At 42.7% G+C, this 23,660-nt stretch overlaps 1 protein-coding gene across 1 annotated transcript in view; it reads left to right on the forward strand.

The window, feature by feature from the left end:
- arfgef3 (ARFGEF family member 3) overlaps positions 1-23,660 on the forward strand; it is a 197,729-nt gene that overhangs the window by 102,179 nt on the left and 71,890 nt on the right. The window contains exons 31-34 of the mRNA XM_069936112.1: positions 11,008-11,223; positions 12,606-12,716; positions 14,880-15,030; positions 16,391-16,702. Coding sequence (XP_069792213.1) covers positions 11,008-11,223; positions 12,606-12,716; positions 14,880-15,030; positions 16,391-16,702 — 790 coding nt within the window. The remainder of the gene's footprint in view (positions 1-11,007; positions 11,224-12,605; positions 12,717-14,879; positions 15,031-16,390; positions 16,703-23,660) is intronic.

Raw genomic sequence — 23,660 nt, forward strand, 5'->3', positions numbered from 1 at the left:
CACTCTTTTACCCACACATTTTGGCCCCGTCTGTTCCAAGATGCAATAAGGACAAGATTCCCTTTGTCCCACTTCCCCACCAGCCACCGCAACCAACATATTATTGTCCACAATTTCCACTCTCTACTACGTGATCCAACCCCTCTCCTTCCCTCTCCGCACATTGCCATGCCGACTATTCCTGAGAAGACTGTATGTCTCTAAATTCTTGTAAATCATGTATCTGGGAGTCCTTTCCAATAGTTTGCCCACCGTTGACGCAAGTCCCACTGGCCTATAACCCCTAGGATTCTCCCTGTTACTTCTTTTAAACAAGGGGACTACATTTGCCATTCTTCAATGCTGCGGTATCTCCCCTCTAGCCAGGGAAGATGCAAAGAACTTTGACAATGCCCCAGCAATCCCTTCCCTCACTTCCTGTCGTAACCTGAGGTATATCTCGTACAGTCCTAGGGGCTTTCTCAATCCTGAAATTTTTAAGAACACCCAGCACTTCGTCCATCTTAACCTCAACATGTTGCAGCATGTTTGTTCTGTACTGACCTCACATTGATCAAGGTCACTCTCTCTGGTGAACATCAATCATTTAGGACCTCCCCTACGTTCTCTGCCTCCAGGCACTTGTGACCTCCTTTATTTATCCTTAAGCGGCCTTATTTTCACTCCCATCGTCGTTCTCTTCTTCACATAACAATAAAACACCTTTGGCTTTCTTAATCCTACATCCCAAGGCCTTCTCGTACCCCCTTCTAGCTCTCCTAAAATTCCTTCCCGACTACCATATAATTCTCATGAGCCCTTCCTGGCTTTTACCACCTGAACCTTCTGTATGTTTCCTACTTCCTCTTAACCAGCTGTCTCACCTCTTTTGTAAATCATGGTTCCATTAACCAATGATCTTCACCCTCCCTCAGTGGGACAAACCTATCCAGAACCTCAGGCAAGTGGTCCCTAAAGATCCTCCACATTACTTCTGTGCTTTTCTCCAAGAACATCTGTCCCCAGTTTACTCTCCCCAGTTCCTGGCTAAACCCATCATAAATAGCCCTTTCCCAATTAAACACTTTACCGCTTTGTCTACTCCTATCCTTGTACATAGCTTGTGCATACCCGCTCCCCACCAAGAAATCTGTCACCCGATCAGGTTCATAACCCAGTACTAGATCCTCTACGACCTCTCCTCTCGGCCAGTCATTCTCAACCCTTTTTCGGCTCTGCCCCCCACCCCGCCAGGACTCTGTTTAAAATATACGGGCCCCCTTCCCTGAAAAGCAGTCATGTTTAGTTGTTTCTTCCATACTTCTCGCCGACCAACAACATGAAAAGCATTAAAAACACTTCATGATTTGAGTCCGTGGCCTCCTTTAAGTATGCTGTGTCTTCCAGGGAAGTTGGTTTTCCCACATACCCACTTTGCTACTTTGGTTAAACATTCTGTATAGGGAGAAAAGGCTCCACAGCCTCACCACGTTTAAAATGTTCGTAGCAACCCCAAATGCAATTGTCATAAATCCAATTGTCTCCCCAGTTCAAACTGTTTGCTCAGAAAGCTGTGGGTTTGAACCCTGAGATAACAGGACAGTTGGTGTGGCATCCTTGGGGTGAGATGTTCCCCTGACACTGCCTGCTGCTGTAAGCCAGTCTAAAAGGAATCAAAGCTCTGCCAGTTTCCTCAGTCCAAACTATCTGGTTTTCTGCGAATCTCAAATTCAAATATTCTTGATTTATTTTTTAATTTACAGTCTGTTCACGGTGGATTAATATCGTGTACTTATAACAACTTATTGGATTTGAGATCAGCCCCAATGGCTGGGATTAAGAATGATTAGGAGCGTGATCCCAATATAACATTTCCACTCTCAGCTTGATTAATATTCCTCATTTTGTGTAAGGCATTGTTTATTATAATTTAAGGTGGTGCATAGAACACATATGTCCAAACTTAAATTATCTTGTTTTTATGCAGACGTTGACCTACAATGTGAGAAGTGTAACGTTTTTGAAGCTTCATATGTTTTGGGAGTGCCCCAACATCGGGAGATTTTGGGAAAATAGTTTTCAAACTTTATCAACAATTTTTAAGATCAAAATAGAACCACGTCCTTTAATAGGCTTGTTTGGGTTTTCTCGTGAACTGGAAATACCTCTGACTGCAACCCAAGAGAAAGTATTAGCTTTTAACATATTGATACCCAGACAAGGAATTTTAATGAAGTGGGAAGACAGCTCTCCACCTACTCATGCACGGTGTTTACATGTTGTAATGTCCTGTTTAAGATTGGTGAAAATTAGATGGATGGAAGGTTTCAATTTGACAAGATGTGGGGCCCATTAATAGAATACTGTCATGAGTGGAAGATTAAAAAAGCCTGGATTCTCCGATGATTCTCTGTCTAGTTTCTGAAGATCACTATCTTTACATTAGTTTTTGGGGGTTTTTTTGTTTCATTTTTTTCTTCTTTTTGAGATTGACTTGTTAAATAACCATATAACAATTACAGCACGGAAACAGGCCATTTGGCCCTCTAGTCTGCACCAAATCAAGTCCTCTCCTCTCGTCCCCCCTACCTGCATCCTGCCCATAACCTTCTATTCCCCTCCCATCCATATACCTATCCAATTTTTCCTTAAATGACAAAATGGACCCTGCCGCCAATACCTCTCCCTGAAGGTCATTCCACACAGCTTTTGCCCCTTAACTCATGATCTCTTGTTTCAATCTCTCCTACTCTCAAGGGAAAAAGCCTATCCACATCAACTCTATCATAATCTTAAATACCTCTATAAAAACCCCCCTCAACCTTCTATGCTCCAAGGAATAAAGACCTAATCTGCTCAATCTTTCTTTATAATCTAGATGCTGAAACACAGGTAACATTTTTGTAAATCTCTGCACTCTCTCTCTCTAACTTGTTAATATCCTTCCTATAATTTGGTGACCAGAACTGCACACATTATTCCAAATTTGGCCTCGCCAATGCCTTGAACAATCTCAACATCACCTCCCAACTCCTGTATTCTATGCTTTGATTTATAAAGGCCAGCATACTAAAAGCCTTCTTCACCACCCTATCCACATGAGACGCTACCTTCAGGGAATGATGCACCATTATCCCTAGATCTTTCTGCTCCACTACCTTCCTCAATCCCCTCCCATTTACTACGTACGTCCTGTTGGATTATTCCTTCCAAAATGAAGCCCTTCACATTTCTCAGCCTTAAACTCCATCTGCCACCTTTCAGCCCACTCTTCTAAGCCATCCAAATCCCTCTGCAATCTTTGAAATCCTTCTTCATTATCCACAATTCCACCTATTTTAATATCATCTGCATATTTACTAATCCAATTTACTGCCCCATCCTCCAGATCATTAATGTATATGACAAACAGTAATGGACCCAATACAGAACCCTGAGGCACTCTGCTTGTTACCGGCCTCCAGCCTGTAAAACAGTTATCCACTACGACTCTCTGGCATCTCCCTTCCAGCCACTGTTGAATCCATTTTACTATCTCAAAATTAATACCTAGCACATGAACCTTCCATGTGGAACCTTATCGAAGGTCTTTGCTGAAGTCCATATAGACAACATCCACTGCTTTCCCCTCATCAACATTCCTACAAGAAAATTCAACAAGATTGGTCATATATGACCTTACACGCACAAACCTGTGTCAAGTATTCCTGATCAGACACTTATATGTACTATCTCAAGGAACCCTTTCCATTAATTTACTGACCACAGACGTCAAACCTACAGGCCGATGATTGCTAGGTTTGCTCGTCGAACCCGTTTTAAACAAAAGAACCATGTTCAATTCGTCAATCCTCCGGCACTAAACTCGTCTCTAATGACATTTGAAAAATCACTGTCAGAGCCTCTGTTATTTCCTCACTAACTTCTCTCAAGGTTCTGGGAAAATCCTGTCGGGACCTCGATTCTTATCCACCTTTAAATGCTTCTAAAGGTCCAGTACTTCCTCTTTCTTAATCACTACAGTCTCTATAATTACCCTCTTTGCTTTCTTTATCCTTTATTCTTCTCCTTAGTGAATACCGAAGAAAATAAATTGTTCAAGATCTCCCCCATCTCTTTTGGCTCCACACACAGTTGTCCGCTCTGATTCTCTAAGGACCAATTTTATCCTTCACTCTTCTTTTGCTTTTAACATATTTGTAGAAACCTTTTGGATTTATTTTTACCCTGTTACATAGAAACACAGAAAATAGGTGGAGGAGTAGGCCATTTGGCCCTTCAACCCTACACCACCATTCAATATGATCACGGCTGATCAGTACCCGGTTCTTGCCTTCCCCCATACCCCCTGATCCCTTTAGCCACAAGGGCCAAATCTAACCTACTCTTAAATATTGACAAGGAACTGACCTCAACTACTTCCGGTGGCAAAGAATTCCACAGATCCACCACCCTCTGAGAGAAGAAACTTTTCCTCATCTCAGTCCTAAAAACCTTCCCTCTCATCCTTAAACTGTGACCCCTGGTTCTGGTTTTCCCCAACATCGGGAACAATCTTCCTGCATCTAGCCTGTCCAATCCCTTATGTTTCTATAAGATCCCCATCAATCTTCTAAATTCCAGAGAATACAAGCCTAGTCTATCTAACCTTTCTTCATATCTAAGTCCTTCCATCCTTGGTATTATTCTAGTGAATCTTCTCTGCACCACCTCAATGACGAGGATGTCCTTCCTCGGATAAGGAGATCAAAACTGCATGCAGAACTCCAAATGTGGTCTCACCAAGGCCCTGAATAGCTGTAGTAGGATCTCTGTACTCAAATCCTCTTGTTATGAATGCCAACATAGCATTTGCCTTCCTCACCGCCTGCTGCACCTGCTCGCCCACTTTCAATGACTGATGCACAGCAACACCCAAGTCTCCCTGCATCTCCCCTTTTCCTAAACAGATACCATTTAGATAATAGTCCTCTTTCCTGTTCTTACCTCCAAAGTGGAAAACCTCACATTTATCCACATTATATTGCATCTGCCATATCTTGGCCCACTCACGTAACTTGTCCAAATCATTCTGCACCCTCCTAGCGTCCTCAACACAGCCAACCCCGCTACCCAACTTCGTGTCGTCTGCAAATTTTGAGATATTGCTATCTATTCCCATATCTAAGTCGTTGATATATACTGTAAACAACTGTGGCTCCAGCACAGAGCCCTGTGGTACCCCACTAGTCACTGGCTTCCATTCCGAAAAGAACCTATTTATTACTACTCTTTGCTTCCTGTTCATCAACCAATTTTCTTTCCACCTTAATACCATACCTCCTATACCATGCTTTTCAAGTTTGTACGCTAGTCTTCTGTGCAGAACCTTATTAAAATGCCTTACTAAAGTCCAGATATACCACATCCACTGATTTCCCCCTATCCACTCTACTGGTTACATCCTCAAAAAACTGTAAGATTCGTCAGACATGATTTTCCCTTCACAAAACTATGCTGACTCCGTCCGATAATACCACTACTTTCCAAATGTACTGCAATTGCATCTTTCATAAATGATTCTAGCACCTTCCCTACTACCGATGTCAGGCTAACTGGTCTGTAGTTTCCCAGTTTCTCTCTCCCTCCCTTCTTAAAGAGTGGGGTTACGTTGGCCACCCTCCAATCCTCAGGAACTAATCCAGTACCTAAGGAGGTTTGAAAAATTATCACCAATGCATCCTGGGCTACTTCCTTCAGCACTCTTGGAATGCAGACCATCTGGCCCTGGGGATTTATCTACCTTTAATCCCTGCAACTTAACTAATACAACTTACAATTATTTCCCTTATTTCCCCCCCTCACATTAGGTCCCCGATCCTCAACCATTTCCTGAAGATTAGTTATGTCTTCCTTGATGAAGACAGAACTAAAGTAGTTATTTAAACAGTCTGCCTTACCCTTGTTCCCCATGATTAACTCACCCGTTTCTGTCCGCAACGGACCCACATTCGTCTTAACTAACCTCTTTCTCTTAATGTATCTATAAAAGCTTTTACACTCATTTTTTAAGTTCCCTGCCAGCTTCCTCTCATAATCCCTTTAACTTTTCCTAATTAATCCTTTTGTCCTCCTCTGCAGAACTCTGAATTTCTCCCAATAATCTGGAATATTATATTTTTGGCTAATTTATATGCTGCTTGTTTGGATTTTTTACTCTCTGATTTCCCTTGTTAGCCATGGATGTGCTACTCTCCTTGATTTATTTTTTTACAAACTATGATGTACATCTGCTGTACTTGCTCCAAGCTATCCTTAAACGATTTAAGTACCATTTGCCAATCTATTTTAGCCAATTCACACCTGATACCATCAAAGTTACCCCTCTTCAAGTTCAGAACCTTTGTATCTCAATCAACTCTGTCACATTCCATTCTAATGAAGAATTCCACCATATTGTGGTCACTCTTGCCCAAGGGGATCTTCGCAACAAGATTGTTAATGAACCCTTCTCCATTACTCAATACCCAGTCAAGAATGGCTCGTTCCTTCGTCAGTTCCTAGACATGGTGATTTAGAAAACAATCCCGCATACATTCGAAGAAATCCTCTTCCTCCTTACCCTGACCAATTTGGTTCACCCAATCTACATGTAGATTAAAGTCACCCATTATAACTGCTGTCCCTTTGTTGCGCGCATTCCCATTTTCCTTCCTTATACCATCCCTAACCTCACTGCTACTGTTTGATGGCCTGTACACAACTCCCACTAGTGTCTTCTGCCCCTTTATGTTTCACAGCTCTTCCCACATCGATTCCACATCCTCCAAGATAATGTCCTTCCTTTCTACCGCATTCACCTCTTCCCTAACCAACAATGCTATTCCACCTCCTTTTCCATTCCGTCTATCCCTTCTGAATGTTGAGCTCCCAGTCACAGTCACCCAAAGCCATGTCTCTGTGATCCCGACTATGTCATACTCATTAATAGCTATCTCCACATTCATTTCATCTACTTTATTACGAATGCTCCTTGCATTGAGACTCAAGGCCTTCAGATTCACTTTAGCCAGACTCTTATCCGTTTTATGTAAATAAGTATCTCTTTGATTTTTGCTCTGGTCTTGCCTTCCTGTCTCTATTGCTTTTCACCTTGCTATCTTTTGCTTCTATCCTCACTTTACACCCCTCTGACTCTCTGGACAGGCTCCCATCCCCCTGCCCAACAGTGCTAGCAAACAAACCCCCAAGGATATTGGTCCCAGCCCTGCTCAGTTGCAGACCGTCCTGTTTGTACCAGTCCCGTCTGCCCCAGAACCAGCCCCAATGTTCCAAGAATCTAAAACCTTCCCTCCTACACCTCCGTTCAAGCCATATATTCATTCTAGCTACCCTGTTATTCTTACTCTGACCAGCTCGTGGCACCGGGAACAATCCAGAGATTATTACCTTTGAGGCCCTACTTCTTAATTTATTTCCTAACTCCCTAAATTCATCTCGCAGGACCTCATCCCTTTTCCAATATTGTTGGTACCGATATGGATCACGACAGCTGGCTGTTCTCCCTTCCCTTCCAGAATGTCCTCTAGCCGCTCTGAGACATCCCTGACCCTTGCACCTGGGAGGCAACATACCTTCCAGGAGTCTTGTTTGCGGCCACAGAAACTCCTGTCTATTCCCCTTACTATTGAATCCCCTACGACTATTGCCCTACCATTCTTTTTCCTGGCCTCCTCTCACAGCCGAACCACTCACTGTGCCATGATCCCGGCTATTGCTGCCTTCTCCTGGTGGGCCATCTCTCCCATCAATATCCAAAGCGGCATATCTGTTCTGGAGGGAATTGACCACAGGAGACTCCCGCACTACCTTCCTGCTACTTTTCTTACTGTTGGTCACCCAGTCCCTATCCTTCTCTACCCTCTGAAACTGTGGTGTGACCAACTCACTAAAGGTGCTTTCCACAGCATCTCAGCATCCCAAATGCTCCAGAGTTAGTCCATGAGCAGATCCAGTGCTGACGCGTGGTCAATCAAGAGCTGCAGCTGGACACACTTCCTGCACACGTAGTCCCCAGGACATTGACAGTATCCCTGAGCTCCCATATAACACAGGAGGTGCATGACACAGGTCTGAGCTCACCTGCCTTGCCTGAATCAAACCCTTTGTGTCTAAATAAAATTAACTGAATGGAAAAACTCACCCCTCTATTTTTCTTACCTGTGTCTTCCCGCAACTCTGTGCCGAAGCCTCAGGTGTCCCACTCCTTCACCGGGCCACTCACTCACTGGGCCGCTCCTCACAGGCCACTCCTTATCCTTACCCTCCTTTTATTGGCCCTTGACCAATTAACCCCCTCACTCTCTCCATGCTCTCCTCCAGATAGTCATCCGAACTCCAGTTGCCGCCTCTCCAACTCACAGCCCGAACCAAGTAGGCCCAAGCCCCAGTAAGCCTTGGAATTTAACAGCTTACCTGCCCGTCACTCTCTCCAAGCTCCTCCGCCTCCAGATAGTCGCCCGAGCTCCAGTTGCCGCCTCCTCCGACTCTCTGCCCGAACCACCACGTATCTTAGCTTTTCTAATTTCTTTCTTAAGATTCTTTTTACATTCAATGTATTCTCCGAACGTCTCAAACTTTTGACTCTGCCTTTTGTACCCTCAAAATCTCACCTTTAAAAGACCACTATTTCTCTACTACATCCTGCCCATAAAACAAATCGTCCCAATTCACTCCTCATAAATCTCCTCAAATCTAGCTTTTCCCCAATAGAAAACCTCAACCCTCGGCCTTGACCTCTCCCTTTCCATTGAAGCTAATGGAACTGTAATCACTGGACCCGAAGTGCTCCCTAACACATACTTGTCACCTGACCTATCTCATTCCCCAACAGTAGAACCCACACTGCCCCTTCTCTAGTCGGTACCTCGACGTATTGCTGTAAAAAAACTATCCTGCACACATTTTACAAACTCCAACCCATCCAGCCCTTTCACAGAATGGGTTTTCCAATCTATATATGGAAAATTAAAATCTCAGAAAATCACAACCCTGTGCTTATTACAAATTTCTGCTATCTCCCTACAAATTTTATCCTCTAGTTCTCGTTCCCCATTAGGTGGTCTATAATACACCCCTTTCCCATTCCTCAGTTCCACCCATACAGTCTCCCTGGACGAGCCTTCCAATCTATCCTGCCTAAGCACCGCTGTAATATTTTCTCTGACAAGCCATGCTACACCACCCCCTCTTGCCCCTCCGGTTCTACACACCTAAAGCAACAAAATTAAGGAATAGTTAGCTGCCAATCACATCCCTCCTGCAACCATGTTTCACTAATCGCTATCACGACAGACTGCCAAGTGTCAATCCATACCCTCAGCTTGTCCTCCTTCCTCACAATGTTGCACCACTCAATAAGATCACGGTTGATCTGGCCATGGACTCAGCTCCACTTACCTTTCCATTCCTCATAAACTTTAATTTCCTTATTCTTCAAAAATCTATCCCTCTCCTTTTTAAATATATTCAATGTATCGCTGATGTATCCCCTGGTCCACACCAACACCAGGGCCACCATTTTTTTCACTCGCATGCTCATGGGGAGTTTGGACAATGCCCGAGGTCGGGATGAAACCTGGCTCTATCCGCTGCACCACCGCTCTACTCTCTTCTATCATTTGGGTCAAATGGTTGCTGGACCTGAAACATTAAATTTTGCTTCACTCTCCTTAGACAGTGATTTATTGCAGATTTTCCAAACTTCTGCTTTTTGTGTCCTTGATCTCCTAACATAGACCATTAGGCCAAATTTTCAAATCACTGGAGCAGGAGAAATTGAATTCAATTCATGAAATAGAATTGTATTGAATTGTTTATTTCTGTGTGTACCGAGATATAGGGAAAGCTTTGCTCTTTGTGTTATCCAGGCAAGTCAACCCAGACTTAATATAAGTACAGCATCTTATCTACTGAATACGGTGCTGCTGTTGTGGCCTTCTCTACATCGGAGAGACTGGGCGCAGTCTGGAAGTTCACTTTGCTGAACACCTTCGCTCTGTCCGCATCAATGACAGGGACTTCCCAGTTGTCATTCCACTCAACCCCAAAACGTTGGTTATGTATCTTTATATTTGCTATATAAAGGACGCTGTGTGTCCTGCTGGGTTTCTCCCGCTTTGTGTTTATACTTTAACCACAGTGACTGCAGAATCTCCTGTTTTTGTTTGGGACAAACATAGGTACCTTGAATTCAGGCAACATTCAGTCTGATAGCACAACAGGAATGGAGTGTTGCTCTCTGTGTGATCAAGATTCTAAGACCATGATGGTATTGAGGTGGACCTAATAAACAAACATAAATACAGCTGCAAACTTTTAAAATTCACTTTGCAAAGCATGTAAACTCTGTTACAGCAAGAAGCACTGCCACAAACAGCTAGTCTCACCCCAAGAGAGTCTGATGCGTGGCTTAATGGTTCCATATTTATGCAACAAATGTCCAATTTTCCAGAGCATTTGAATAAGTGTTCACCACATAAGTACATGTTTCTTAGAATCCTCTTGGGATTTTTTATCCAGGGTCAAGTCCCTTACCCAATGGTTAATAGTCTTTTACTGTCTTTGCTATATTAGCTGGGGGAGGGGGGGAGGGGAGGGGGAAACAAGGTTAGTGTTGCACTTAGTACAACGCTGTTGGACCGCCAGCAATCGAGGCCGGGTTTCGGATCCCATGCTGTCTGTAAGGAGTTTGTACATTCTCCCAATGTCTGCGTGGTTTACCCCAGGGGCTCCCACTGTTTGAAACGTGTGGTGAGTTGTAGGTCATTTGGGTACAATTGGGCAGCACGAGTTCGTGAGCTGAAAGGGCTTGTTACTGTGTTGCATGTCTAAATTTAAATTTAAATTTAGCCTTACTGAAGTATAAACAAGAGAATGGAATACAGTCAGTCGCCCTCTCTTTCAGTCAACATTTTAAAACTCACATTCTCAATGGTATTTAATGAACACTCAACATCATTTACCAGCATCTCTGTTTACTCCTACCAGGTATGTGTTTTGCCCGGTTCATCCTGATTGGCTGCTGGAAGAACCTGATTGACATGCTCTCCACCCCTCTGACTGGTCGGGTGACGGGCAGCTCCAAGGGGCTGGCCTTCATCCTGGGCATGGAAGGAATTAAAGACCAGAACCAGAAGGAGCGGGACGCCATTTGTATGAGCCTGGATGGACTGAGGAAAGCGGCTCGGCTGAGCTGTGCGCTGGGTAGGCCACGTCCGAATATTGATTCTTGCCTCTTCCTCCAGGTGATGCTGTGGAGTCATAGAACAAGGTGGCCAGTCAGCCCACCAGGTCTGTGCTGACCCTGACACCAATTTAAATGAATCCCATCTGCCTGCACGTGGTCCAAATCCCTCCACTCCCTGCCCATTCTCATGTTTCTTAAATGTTGCAGTTATTTGCTTCTTCAACGTGTTCCTTCACAATGCATTTCAGGCACCCACCATTGTCTGTGTATAAAAATAAAACTATCCCCAGCCCCATCTCCCTTAAACTCCTTCCCCTCGCGTTAAAATTTAAGGCTTAAATACATATCGTCTCGTACAGCCATTCTCAATCATTTCGCTTGTGACCCCTTAGGTCTCTGCCTAAAGTTTATGGGCCCCCTTCCCTGTTAAGCATTCAAGTTCAGTTGGTTTCTTCTCTACTTTTCTCCTACCGACCACAAAAAAAATGATTTCAGTCCATGCCCCACCCCCCACCCCCCCCCACTTTAAATGTGCTGTGGACTTTGGGCAGGGGAGGGGGTGGGGGTCAAATGTTCCCTGATGAGAATAGCTGGTTGAGTGTGAGAAAAAGATCCTGACTGTCCACCCTATCAGCACTTCTGGCAATTTTATAAACTTCTATCAGGTCTCTCCTCAGCCTCTGACGCTCCAGAGAAAACCACCAAAGTTGGTCTAACCTCCCCCCTCCCCCGAGATCATACCCTCTAATCCAGGCAACGTCCTCGTCAACCTCTTCTGTACCCTTTGTGACTTTGTTCACACACTCTGCCTAGCAGTCGGGTGGCACGGTTAGCAATGCTGTCACAGCACCAGTGACCCGGGTTTGAATCCGGCACTGTCTGGAATGAGTTTGTATATTCTCCCCATGTCTCCGTGGGTTTCCTCCGGTTGCTCCAATTTACTCCCACCAAACGTACAAGGGGTGTATTTGGGCTAAAGGGCCAGAAGGGCCTGTTACTGTGCTGTATGTCTAAGTTAAATTTAATCTGCTCCTGGGGTGTGGGATATGGTCAGCGCAAAGCTCTTACAACACCAGCGACGCAGCTATGAATCCAGCACAGTTGTAAGGAGTTTGTACCTTCTCCCTGCATCTGGAACCAAATCCATTCCTGGTTATTTCTGTTCTGAGGTCCGGAGGTTAGCATTGTCACCATGTGATTTAATGGTTAAAAAAAAACTAACCAAGTCAAGCCACACAGTAACACAAGTGACCCTGTATACACACAAACACATCCACGGGCTCCCACTTGTGCTCTCTTTTATACAGGTGAAATAAATGATCTCTGTCTACTTTCTAATTGAGTTCTATTACTAACTTCAGATTCGTCAGTTGTGTTTCTAACTAAATTTCTTTTACAGGCGTCGCTGCCAATTGCGCTTCAGCCCTTGCACAGATGTCGGCAGCATCCTGTGTTCAGGATGAGAAAGAGGAGAAAGATGTCCTTGACACCACTGACCCTATCGCACAAGGTACTGAGAACAACTTCATTGCAGGAACGAAGGACCATGAGTGGCCCAGTTCGTCCCATGGGGATGTTCTGCTGTTCACTGAGGTTCTGGCAGATGTATGACCTGCTCCATATTTCCATGGAACACTGCAGCACAGAAACGGGCTTGTCCTTTGTCCCTTTTAGTCTGCGCCAAACCATTTTTTTTGCCTAGTCCCATTGATCTACACTCAATGCCTCTCCCATCCATGTACCTGTCCAAGTTCATCTTAAATGTTAAAATTGAGCCCACATTCACCACTTCAGCCGGCAGATCTTTCCACGCTTGCACAGCACTCTGTGTGAAGAAGTTCCCCGTCATGTTCCCCCTAACCTTTTGCCTTTTCACTCTTAACCCATGTCCTCTGGCTTGTAACTCACCTACCCTTAGTAGAAAAAGCCAATATACATTTACTCTGTCTATCCCCCTCATCATTTTAAATAACTCTATCAAATCTCCCCTCATTCTTCTATGCTCCAGGGAATAAGTCCTAACCTGTTTAACCTTTCCCTGTAACTCAGTTCCTGAAGTCTGGGCAACATCCTAGTAAATTTTGTCTGCACTCTTTCAATCTTATTGTTATCCCTGTAACAAAATATTGGTGACTTTTTTGTCAATTAACAGTTGATGAAGGGGTCAACTTTCGCTTGTGAACCTTCTCCCACCCTCTGTGTTTTGCTGTGTTCTTAACTTCATTCCTGAAAGACTGGCTCCAACATGTAGATTGTGTCTGGTCTTACCATGCAACAGGAATGGAATGGCACTTCACCACCTGCCCTCTTATTTCTCCTTAACATCTTCAGACGCTGATCGCGTAAAATTACATATCTGAAGGAATTCCATCCGAGTTTCCGATCTCTTCTAATTTTACTCTGCAAAGTTATGGTAAATCCACACTGCACTCCTTCTTAAAGTTAGTAAGAGAAAATCCAAAACAGTTCATGGGCCTCCAATGTGTTTTGAGTTTTGGACAGTTCAGCCTAACGTCCCTTGCACTCCAGTCCTCATATAAACGCCTTTGATAAGTTTCTGTACCTTTTTGTGATCTTTCTGTGAGGGACTTCAGTGGGTTCACTAGAGTTGGTGTCACCTAGTGCGGTACATCATGGTGTCAACCCTTTCCCCTCCCCCCCCCCATCATGGACTGAAGGTACAAGTGTACCGAGCATAGAAGAAACAGATATGTGTTCCTTGTATGTCCGGAATGGCAGTGGCGCCGGTGGCACTAAGCGGAAAGGAATTGGCGGTGCTGATCAAGGTGGAGCGGGGGTGTTTGGTGGGCTCTGACCAAAGAGCATTGGAAGGTTCAAAAAGTTAATTAGGATAGAGTTTTAGCCTTGTAGGTATATTGATACATGTAAGCTGGGCTTACGAAAAATGTTTTTGTTGTTATAACTAACGACAGGGATATTTTTATATAAAAAATAAATTTCTTCTGAAACACTGCAGAAAAATATTATAGACAGTCATTTTGGTGTCACCCCCTCAGATGGAGTCACCCGGTGCGGTCCGCACCACCTCCCACCCTCCCCCCCCCCCACCCCCGCACACCCCTGGTGAAACCAGTGAGGGGCTTCCACTGCATCAGGCTTTTTATGTTTGGTAAGTGTTCTTTTCAAGGCACTTGGAGACACAAGTTTCTTCCCTCCAGCCATCAGGCTCCTGAATGAGCCCCACAACAATGATCTCAAGCTGAGTTTGATATTTTTCATTACAACTCTCCACTCTGTAATTGTGCTCTGGGTCTTCTATTTTGTTCAGCCATGTGTGTGGTAGAGTTGATGCTTAACTAAACTTTCTCACTCTACCAGATAATGTGATCACAATAAACGTGAACTTGCTTCTTCCCCTCCGCTGTCAGATTTCAAATGGACAATGAACTACAGGCATTACCTCACTTCTCTTCTTTTGCCCAAATTTATTTATTTAGTTTTAAATAGTGTATTTCCGGATATGTAATTTATAGCAATTTTGCAAATGTTGCCACAAATCAACGAATTTTGTTACACGTTCATGACAATAAATTCTGATTCTCATTCTGAATTTTGAGCAGCCATGTGGCTTCCCAGGAGCTGGAGGAGGTAGTAATTTCCCCGGGGCTCTCATGTATCCCTGATCTGTCCTTTTTGGTGTGTATCCCCACAGTGAAGCAAAGAGTGGAGCAGAAACTGGAGCAGATTGGGCGGCCCCAGGGGGTCCAGTTGCACACAGCACACGTCCTGTGCATGGACGCCATCCTCGGCGTGGGGCTGGAGATGGGCAGCCACAACGCGGACTGCTGGCAGCATGTCTTCAGGTAGGCAGGAAGTGCCATCGCGCGCGCGCGCACACACACACACACACACACACACACACACACACACACACACACACTTCAAGTCAAATCAAGTTTATTGTCATCTGATACAACCTGATGAAACAGCGATCTCTAGTTCTCGGTACAAAACACGCAGACATACAACCAGACATAATACATGAAAAGACAAACAATACACATAGAACATACAGGACATAGAACAGCAGAGCACAGTGCAGGCCCTTCAGCCCACAATGTTGTGCTCACCTTTAGACCCTGCCTTCCACATAACCCTCCATAAGCTTGTCCAGTAGCCTCTTGAAATTCACCAACATACCTGCCTCCGTCACTGACCCAGGTCGTGCATTCCACGCACCAACCACTCTCTGGGTAAAAAACATCTCCCTTGAACTTTCCACCCAATACCTTAAAGCCACGCCCTCTTATATTGAGCAGTGATGCCCTGGGAAGGAGGCGCTGGCTGTCCACTCTATCAATTCCTCTTAATATCTTGTATCAAGTATTTATTTATACAAATAAATAAACAATGTTTCATGAATATGAGAGTCTCGGAGGGTGAGTGTGAGCAGTTCCTTTGGTCATTCAGCATTCTCACTGTCCGTGGGAAGAAGCTGATCCTCGGCCTGGTGGGGCTGGCTCTGATCCTCCTGGATCTCTTCCCCGATGGGAGCAGCTGAAAGATGCTGTGTGCGGGGTGGAAGGGGTCTTCAATAACTGAGTATCGTCTCATGGAACAGCAGGCACTGGCGATCCTCCTGTCTGCTGATAGCGGGGTGGAGAGATGGGTGTGAGGAACACAGCTATGATTGTCTGGTGAAGTGGAAGCAAGGGTTTGCACCAAAGAAGAGGTACAAGGGCTGCCTAAAGAAATTTCTTGGTGCCTGCCACATTGACCACCGCCAGTGGGCTGATATCGCCTCAAACCGTGCATCTTGGCGCCTCACAGTTTGGCTGGAAGCAACCTCCTTTGAAGAAGACCACAGAGCCCACCTCACTGACAAAAGGCAAAGGAGGAAAAACCCAACACCCAACCCCAACCCACCAATTTTCCCCTGCAACCGCTGCAATCGTGTCTGCCTGTCCCGCATCGGACTGGTCAGCCACAAACGAGCCTGCAGCTGACGTGGACTTTTTTACCCCCTCCATAAATCTTCGTCCGCGAAGCCAAGCCAAAGAAGATACCTATCTTTACATATACAAAAGAGAGAAATAGAAATTCTTCCTGGTCTGCAGAAAAAAAAGAATCTCAGGGTTGTATGTGATGTCATGTATGCAACAAATCTGAACTTTGTAGATGAGGGATGTGGGACAGGCTGTGATCAGTCTTCTGTCTCTTCAGGGTGTGTGAATACATCAACACATTAGAGCACAGTCACTTCAGTGACGGAGGGTCCCAACCTCCCATCACCATCACTCAAGCTCAGCAGTTCCAGGACTCAGTCCCATCATCGGACACAGCTCACTGCCCCGGAAAGAACCTGAGCCCCAAGCTGGACGCTAGTATGGGCAATCCCGTCATTCAGTCTGTCACCATCCAGGAGCTGATCAAGGAGAACTACAAGGGGAAAGCATTTGATTGCCGAGGTGGAGGAGTCCTGAATGGGAGCAATGCAGCCAAGGCCGTCTGCACACTCTCCTCAATGGCTGACAAGTAAGTGAACTGCCGTAAACTGCAGGCAGAGCGTTGGCAGATGCCAGACAAGCGGAGAGAGAGAGAGGGCAAGATGTCAAGTGGAAGAAGATGAGTCATGTAAGGTGATTAGAGGACCTGGGTTAGACCCGTGTGTTGGTCTTTGTTACGGGCCCAGAGGACCCAAAAACCCACTGGATGCAGTAGATGACTCCTGCAAATTCACAAGTGAAGTGTGGCTTCACTTGGAAGGATAGTTTCAGACCCCAAATGGTGTTGAGGGAGGAGATGTAGGTGCAAGTGGAGCATTTCTCACGGTCACAGGGGTAGGTACCGTGGTAGCGATTAGTGGGGAGGAAGGAAAGGATGAGGGAGTCACAGAGGAAGCAGTCCCTGCGGAAGGTGGAGAGGGAAGGGGAGGGGAATATGTGTTTGCTGATGGGATCATGATGTAGGTGGTGGAAATGGCGGAAGGTGTGAGATGGGGGAGATATTGGACGAGTTCTTCGCTTCGGTCTTCACTAGGGAAAAGGATATGGAATCGTGTAGGATAAGAGAAGCAAAAGGGGTGATTATGGAAAATGTAGGGATTAGAAAAGAGGGGATATTGGAACTTTTGAGGCATATAATGGTGGATAAGTCTCCGGATCCTGACAGAATTTTCACCAGGACCTTGAGGGAAGTCAGGGAGGAAATAGCGGAGGATCTGACAGTGATTTTTCAAATGTCACTAGAAAGGGGCGTAGTGCCGCAGGATTGGTGTGTGGCAAACGTGGTTCCTCTATTTAAAAATGGCTCCAGGTGTAAGCCCAGCAATAATAGGCTAGTAAATTTGATGTCGGTGGTCAGTAAACTAATGGTAAGTATTCTTAGAGATAATATGTATAAGTATCTAGAGAGGCATGGACTGCTCAGGGACACCCAACATGGGTTTGTGTGGGGAAGGTCATGTTTGACAAATCTCGTTGAATTTTTTTGAATAGGTGACTAGGAAGGTTGATGAGGGCAGAGCAGTAGATGTAGTCCATATGGATTTCAGTAAGGCCTTCAATAAGATTCCACATGGAAGGTTGGTAAGGAAGGTTCAGGCGCTATGTATTAATGTTGAGATAGTCAGATGGGTTCAACAGTGATTAGAAGGTAGATGCCAGAGAGTCATGGTGGATAACTATCTGTCAGGATGGAGGCCAGTGATGAGCGGTGTGCCTCAGGGATCGGTGTTGGCTCCCTTGTTGTTTGTCATTTACATTAATGGTTTGGTTGATGGGGTGGTAAACTGGGTTAGTAAATATGTGGGCGATACAAAAATAGGGGGAGTTGTGGCTGGTGAATATGGTTTTCAGGGATTGCAGAAGGATTTGGATTGTTTAGAAGAGTGGACTGAAAGATGACAGATGGAGTTTAATGTAGATAAGTGTGAGGTGCTTCATTTTGGGAAGAATAGTCAAAACATATGCAGTTAACGGGAGGGCAATGAGGAATGCAGAGGAACAGAGGGATCTTGGAATAACAGTTCATCGTTCTTTGAAAGTGGATTCTCATGTAGATAGGGTGGTAAAGAAGGATTTTGATATGCTGGCCTTTATAAATCAAAGCATAGAATATAGGAGTTTGGAAGTGATGTTGAGACTATTCAAGACATTGGTGAGGCCAAGTTTGGAATATTGTATGCAGTTCTGGTCTCCACATTATAGGAAGGATATCAATAAGGTAGAGAGGGTGCAGAGAAGATTTACTAAAATGTTGCCGGGATTGCAGTATCTAGAATACAAAGAAAGAATGAGTCGACTGGGTCTTTATTCCTTGGAGCGTAGAAGGTTGAGGGAGGGGATTTGATAGAGGTATTTAAAATTATGAGGGGGATAGATAGAGTAGATGTGAATAGGCTCTTCCCCTTGAGGGTAGGTGAGAATGGAACGAGGGGTCATGAGTTAGGACCTGGGGGGGAAAAGTTTAGAAGTAACATGAGAGGAAGCTTCTTCATTCAGAGAGTGGTAGCTGAGTGGAATGACCTTCCGGAAGAGGTGGTTGCTGCAAGGTCAATTTTGTCATTTAAGGAAAAATTGGATAGGTGCATGGATGTGAGGGTTATGGACAGGGTGCAGTTAAGTGGGACTAGATGAGATCACTTAAATCGATGCGGACTAGAGGGGCCAAGATGGCCCGTTTCCATATTATAATTGTTATATGGTTCTATGTTGGATGTGGAGGCTGGTGGGATGATAGATGAGGACAAGGGGAATCCTGTCCTTGTTGCAGCTCAGAGCAGAGGGGCCTAGGGCAGATGTGCAGGAAGTAGAGGAGATACGGATAAGGGGCTGACTTGATGGCAGTAGAGAGGAGGCCATCTTTTTCTGAAGAGGAAGAGAATTACTGATAAAGTCAGAGTGAACCATAGAACAATACAGTACAGAAACAGGCCATTTGCTCCTTCTAGTCTGTGCTGAACTATTATTCTCCCTAGTCCCTTTGACCTATACCTTGACCACAGCCCCCCATACCCCTCTAATCTTTTTTTGTTTATTTTTTATTTTTCACACCATAAATCACAATAGCCATGATATACACTTTTTCTTTTTCACACATTTACAGTGACTTTTTCTCCCCCCCCCCCTCCCTCCTCCCAAGCCACCCCCCCACCCCCCCCCCCCTCTCATCCATTTTAGGTATACAATCTAGGTTGCATTAAACCAGTCAGACAATGTTGTCATTCAACAAAAATACACCAGAAATTCTACTGAGTCCATTCTTTTCTTTCCTTCTCCTTCCATCAACTTAGGTAATGTTTGTCCCCGGTAGGTTTTCGCTATTGTATTTAATGTAAGGCTCCCATACTTGTTCGAATATTTCAATATTATTTCTTAAACTATATGTTATTTTTTCTAATGGAATACATTTATTCATTTCTATATACCATTGTTGTATTTTCAAATTATCTTCCAATTTCCAGGTTGACATAATACATTTTTTTGCTACGGCTAGGGCAATCTTAACAAATCTTTTTTGTGCATCCTCCAAATCAATTCCAAATTCTTTGTTTTTTATGTTACTTAGGAGAAAGATCTCTGGATTCTTTGGTATATTGTTTTCTGTTATTTTATTTAATATCTGATTGAGATCATCCCAAAATTTTTCTACTCTCTCACATGTCCAGATTGCATGAATTGTTGTTCCCATTTCTTTTTTAATTCGAAAACATCTATCAGATACTGTTGGGTCCCATTTATTTAACTTTTGCGGTGTAATGTATAGTCTGTGTAACCAATTATATTGTATCATACGTAGCCTCGTATTTATTGTATTTCTCATCGTTCCAGAACATAATTTCTCCCATGTTTCCTTTTTTATCTTTATATTTAAATCTTGTTCCCATTTTTGTTTAGTTTTACCATTTGTTTCCTCATTCTCCTTTTCTTGCAGTTTAATATACATATTTGTTATAAATCTTTTGATTAACATTGTATCTGTAATCACATATTCAAGGTTACTTCCCTCTGGTAAACTCAAATTGCTTCCTAATTTATCCTTCAAGTAGGATCTCAGTTGGTAATATGCCAGCGCTGTATCTCCAGTTATATTGTACTTATCTCTCATTTGTTCAAAGGATAAGAATCTACTTCCTGAAAAACAATTTTCTATTCTTTTAATCCCTTTTTTTTCCCATTCTCTAAAGGAAAGGTTGTCTATTGTAAAAGGGAGTAGCTTATTTTGCGTCAATATTAGTTTTGGTAATTGATAATTTATTTTATTTCTTTCTACATGGATCTTCTTCCAAATATTGAGGAGATGATGTAATACTGGAGAAGTTCTATGTTGTACCAATTTTTCGTCCCATTTATATAATATGTGTTCAGGTATCTTTTGCCCTATTTTATCTAATTCTAATCTCGTCCAGTCTGGTTTTTCCCTTGTTTGATAAAAATCTGATAGGTATCTTAATTGTGCGGCTCTATAATAATTTTTAAAGTTTGGCAATTGTAAGCCTCCTTGTTTATACCATTCTGTCAATTTATCTAGTGCTATCCTCGGTTTCCCCCCTCTCCATAAAAATTTCCTTATTATTTTCTTTAACTCTTTGAAGAATTTTTCTGTCAGTTGTATTGGCAGTGCCTGAAATAAGTATAATATCCTTGGAAAAATGTTCATTTTAATACAGTTTATCCTTCCTATCAGTGTTAGTGGTAGATCTTTCCAATGTTCTAAATTGTCCTGTAATTTTTTCATTAGTGGATTATAATTGAGTTTATATAATTGGCCTAGATTTTTGTTTATTTGTACACCTAGGTATCGTGTTGCCTGCATTTGCCATCTGAATGGAGATTCCTTCTTAAATTTTGAGAAATCCGCATTATTCATAGGCATTGCTTCACTTTTATTTACGTTTATCTTGTAACCCGACACTTCTCCATATTCCTTCAATTTCTTATATAATTCTTTTATTGATAGTTCTGGTTCTGTTAAGTACACTATAACATCATCCGCAAATAGACTGATTTTATATTCCCTGTCTTTTATTTTTATTCCTTTTATATTATTATCTATTCTTATCAATTCTGCTAGTGGTTCTATAGCTAGCGCAAACACTAAAGGTGATAGTGGGCATCCCTGCCGCATTGACCTGCTTAAGTTAAATTGCTTTGATACATGTCCATTTACTGTCACTTTCGCTAACGGTCCCTTATATAATGCTTTAATCCAATTAATATACTTCTCCGGTAGACTGAATTTTTGCAATACTTTGAACAAATAATTCCATTCTACTCTGTCAAAGGCCTTCTCTGCGTCTAAAGCAACTGCTACTGCAGGTGCTTTATTTCCTTCTACTGCATGAATTAAGTTAATAAATTTACAAATATTGTCTGTTGTGCGTCTTTTTTGATAAATCCAGTTTGGTCTAAATTTACCATTTTCAGTACCTGTTCTGCTAATCTGTTTGCTAATAGTTTAGCTATTATCTTATAATCTGTGTTTAGTAAAGATATTGGTCTATATGACGCTGGTGCGAGTGGATCTTTCCCTTGTTTTAGTATTACTGTAATTATTGCTGTTTTACATGAATCTGGTAAGCTTTGTGTTTCATCAATCTGGTTGATTACATCCAGGAGGGGCGGTATTAATAAGTCTTTAAATGTTTTGTAGAATTCTATTGGAAATCCATCCTCTCCTGGTGTCTTATTATTTGGTAATTTTTTTATTATCTCTTGTATTTCTACTATTCCAAATGGTTCTGTTAATTTATTTTGTTCCTCTATTTGTAGTTTTGGTAGTTCAATTTTAGTTAAAAATTCCTCTATTTTCCCTTCTTTCCCTTCGTTTTCAGTTCGGTATAATTGTTCATAGAATTCTCTAAAGTTTTCCTTAATTTCTTTTGGATTATATGTAATTTGTTTGTCTTTTTTCCTTGATGCCAATACCATTTTCTTAGCTTGTTCTGTCTTAAGGTGCCATGCTAGGATTTTGTGCGTTTTTTCCCCTAGTTCATAATATTTCTGTTTTGTCTTCATTATATTCTTCTCCACCTTATATGTTTGTAGTGTTTCATATTTTATTTTTTTATCCGCCAATTCTCTTCTTTTAGTTGTATCTTCCTTCATTGCTAATTTTTTTTCTATGTTTACTATTTCCCTTTCCAACTCCTCTATTTCCTGATTATAGTCCTTCTTCATCTTGGTTACATAACTTATTATTTGCCCTCTAATGAATGCTTTCATTGCATCCCATAGTATAAACTTATCTTCCACTGATTCCGTATTTACTTCAAAATACATTTTTAATTGTTTTTCAATAAATTCTCTAAAATCCTGTCTTTTAAGTAACATGGGGTTTAATCTCCATCTATACATTCTTGGAGGGATGTCCTCTAGCTTTACTGTCAATATTAAGGGTGAATGGTCCGATAGCATTCTCGCTTTATATTCTGTTTTTCTTACTCTATCCTGCATACTAGCTGATAACAAAAATAGGTCTATTCTTGAGTATGTTTTATGTCTAGCCGAGTAGTATGAGTATTCCTTTTCTTTTGGGTTTTGTTTCCTCCATATATCCAAAAGTTTCATTTCTTGCATTGATTTAATTATAAATTTGGTTACTTTCTTCTTCCTGTTAATTTTTTTCCCCGTTTTATCCATATTTGGATCCAAATTCAGGTTCAAATCCCCTCCTATTAGCATACCCCTCTAATCCATGTACAAATTCTTCTTAAAAATTAAAATTGAGCCTGCATTCACCACTTCAACTGGCATCTCATTTTACACTCTTTCTCTGTGTGAAGAAGTTTCCCCTCATGCTCCCTCTAAACCTTTTACCTTTCACCCTTATCCTATGTCCTCTGGTTTGTATCTCAGTGGAAAAAAATGTACCTCATTTACTCTGTCTGTCCCCCTCATCATTTTGAATACCTCTATCAAATCTCCCCTCATTCTTCTACGCTCCAGGGAATAAAGTCCTAACCTGTTTAATCTCTCCCTGTAACTCGGTTCCTGAGATCTGGGCAACACCCTCGTAAATCTTCTCTGTACTGTTTCAATCCAAAAGGTTTGAAGAGTGATGTAATCACCATTGCAAGGCGAGATCTACTTAAAATATGTCTGGGTGAACTGCAAGTATAATAGGTGAGACAAAGTGATAATTCAGCTGAAAATACCCATGAGTAGAACCATTGGGAATTTATTTGTAGATTTTATCCTCTGTCACTGTCTCCTCTATTTCTAACAGCTATCAGGCTCTTGAACCTCCCCACAGTACCCTAAACCTAACAATGAACTCCTCCAGGACAACCGAAAGATCCATCTGCACTGTTGAAATGCCTTACTTTCTTGTACTAAGTACAACTGTGAATATTTATTTATCTATCCTTTTATATTTAGTATTTTTTTCTGCCTCATGACACAGTGTGGTGATTTAATTTATACTATTGTAGTTTGTGTATCATGTGATCCCATGTGGCTGCAGCAAGTAAGAATTTCAGTGCACCCGGGTG

The sequence above is a fragment of the Narcine bancroftii genome, chromosome 4, assembly GCF_036971445.1.
Source record: "Narcine bancroftii isolate sNarBan1 chromosome 4, sNarBan1.hap1, whole genome shotgun sequence".
In the NCBI taxonomy this organism is placed as follows: Eukaryota; Metazoa; Chordata; class Chondrichthyes; order Torpediniformes; family Narcinidae; genus Narcine; species Narcine bancroftii.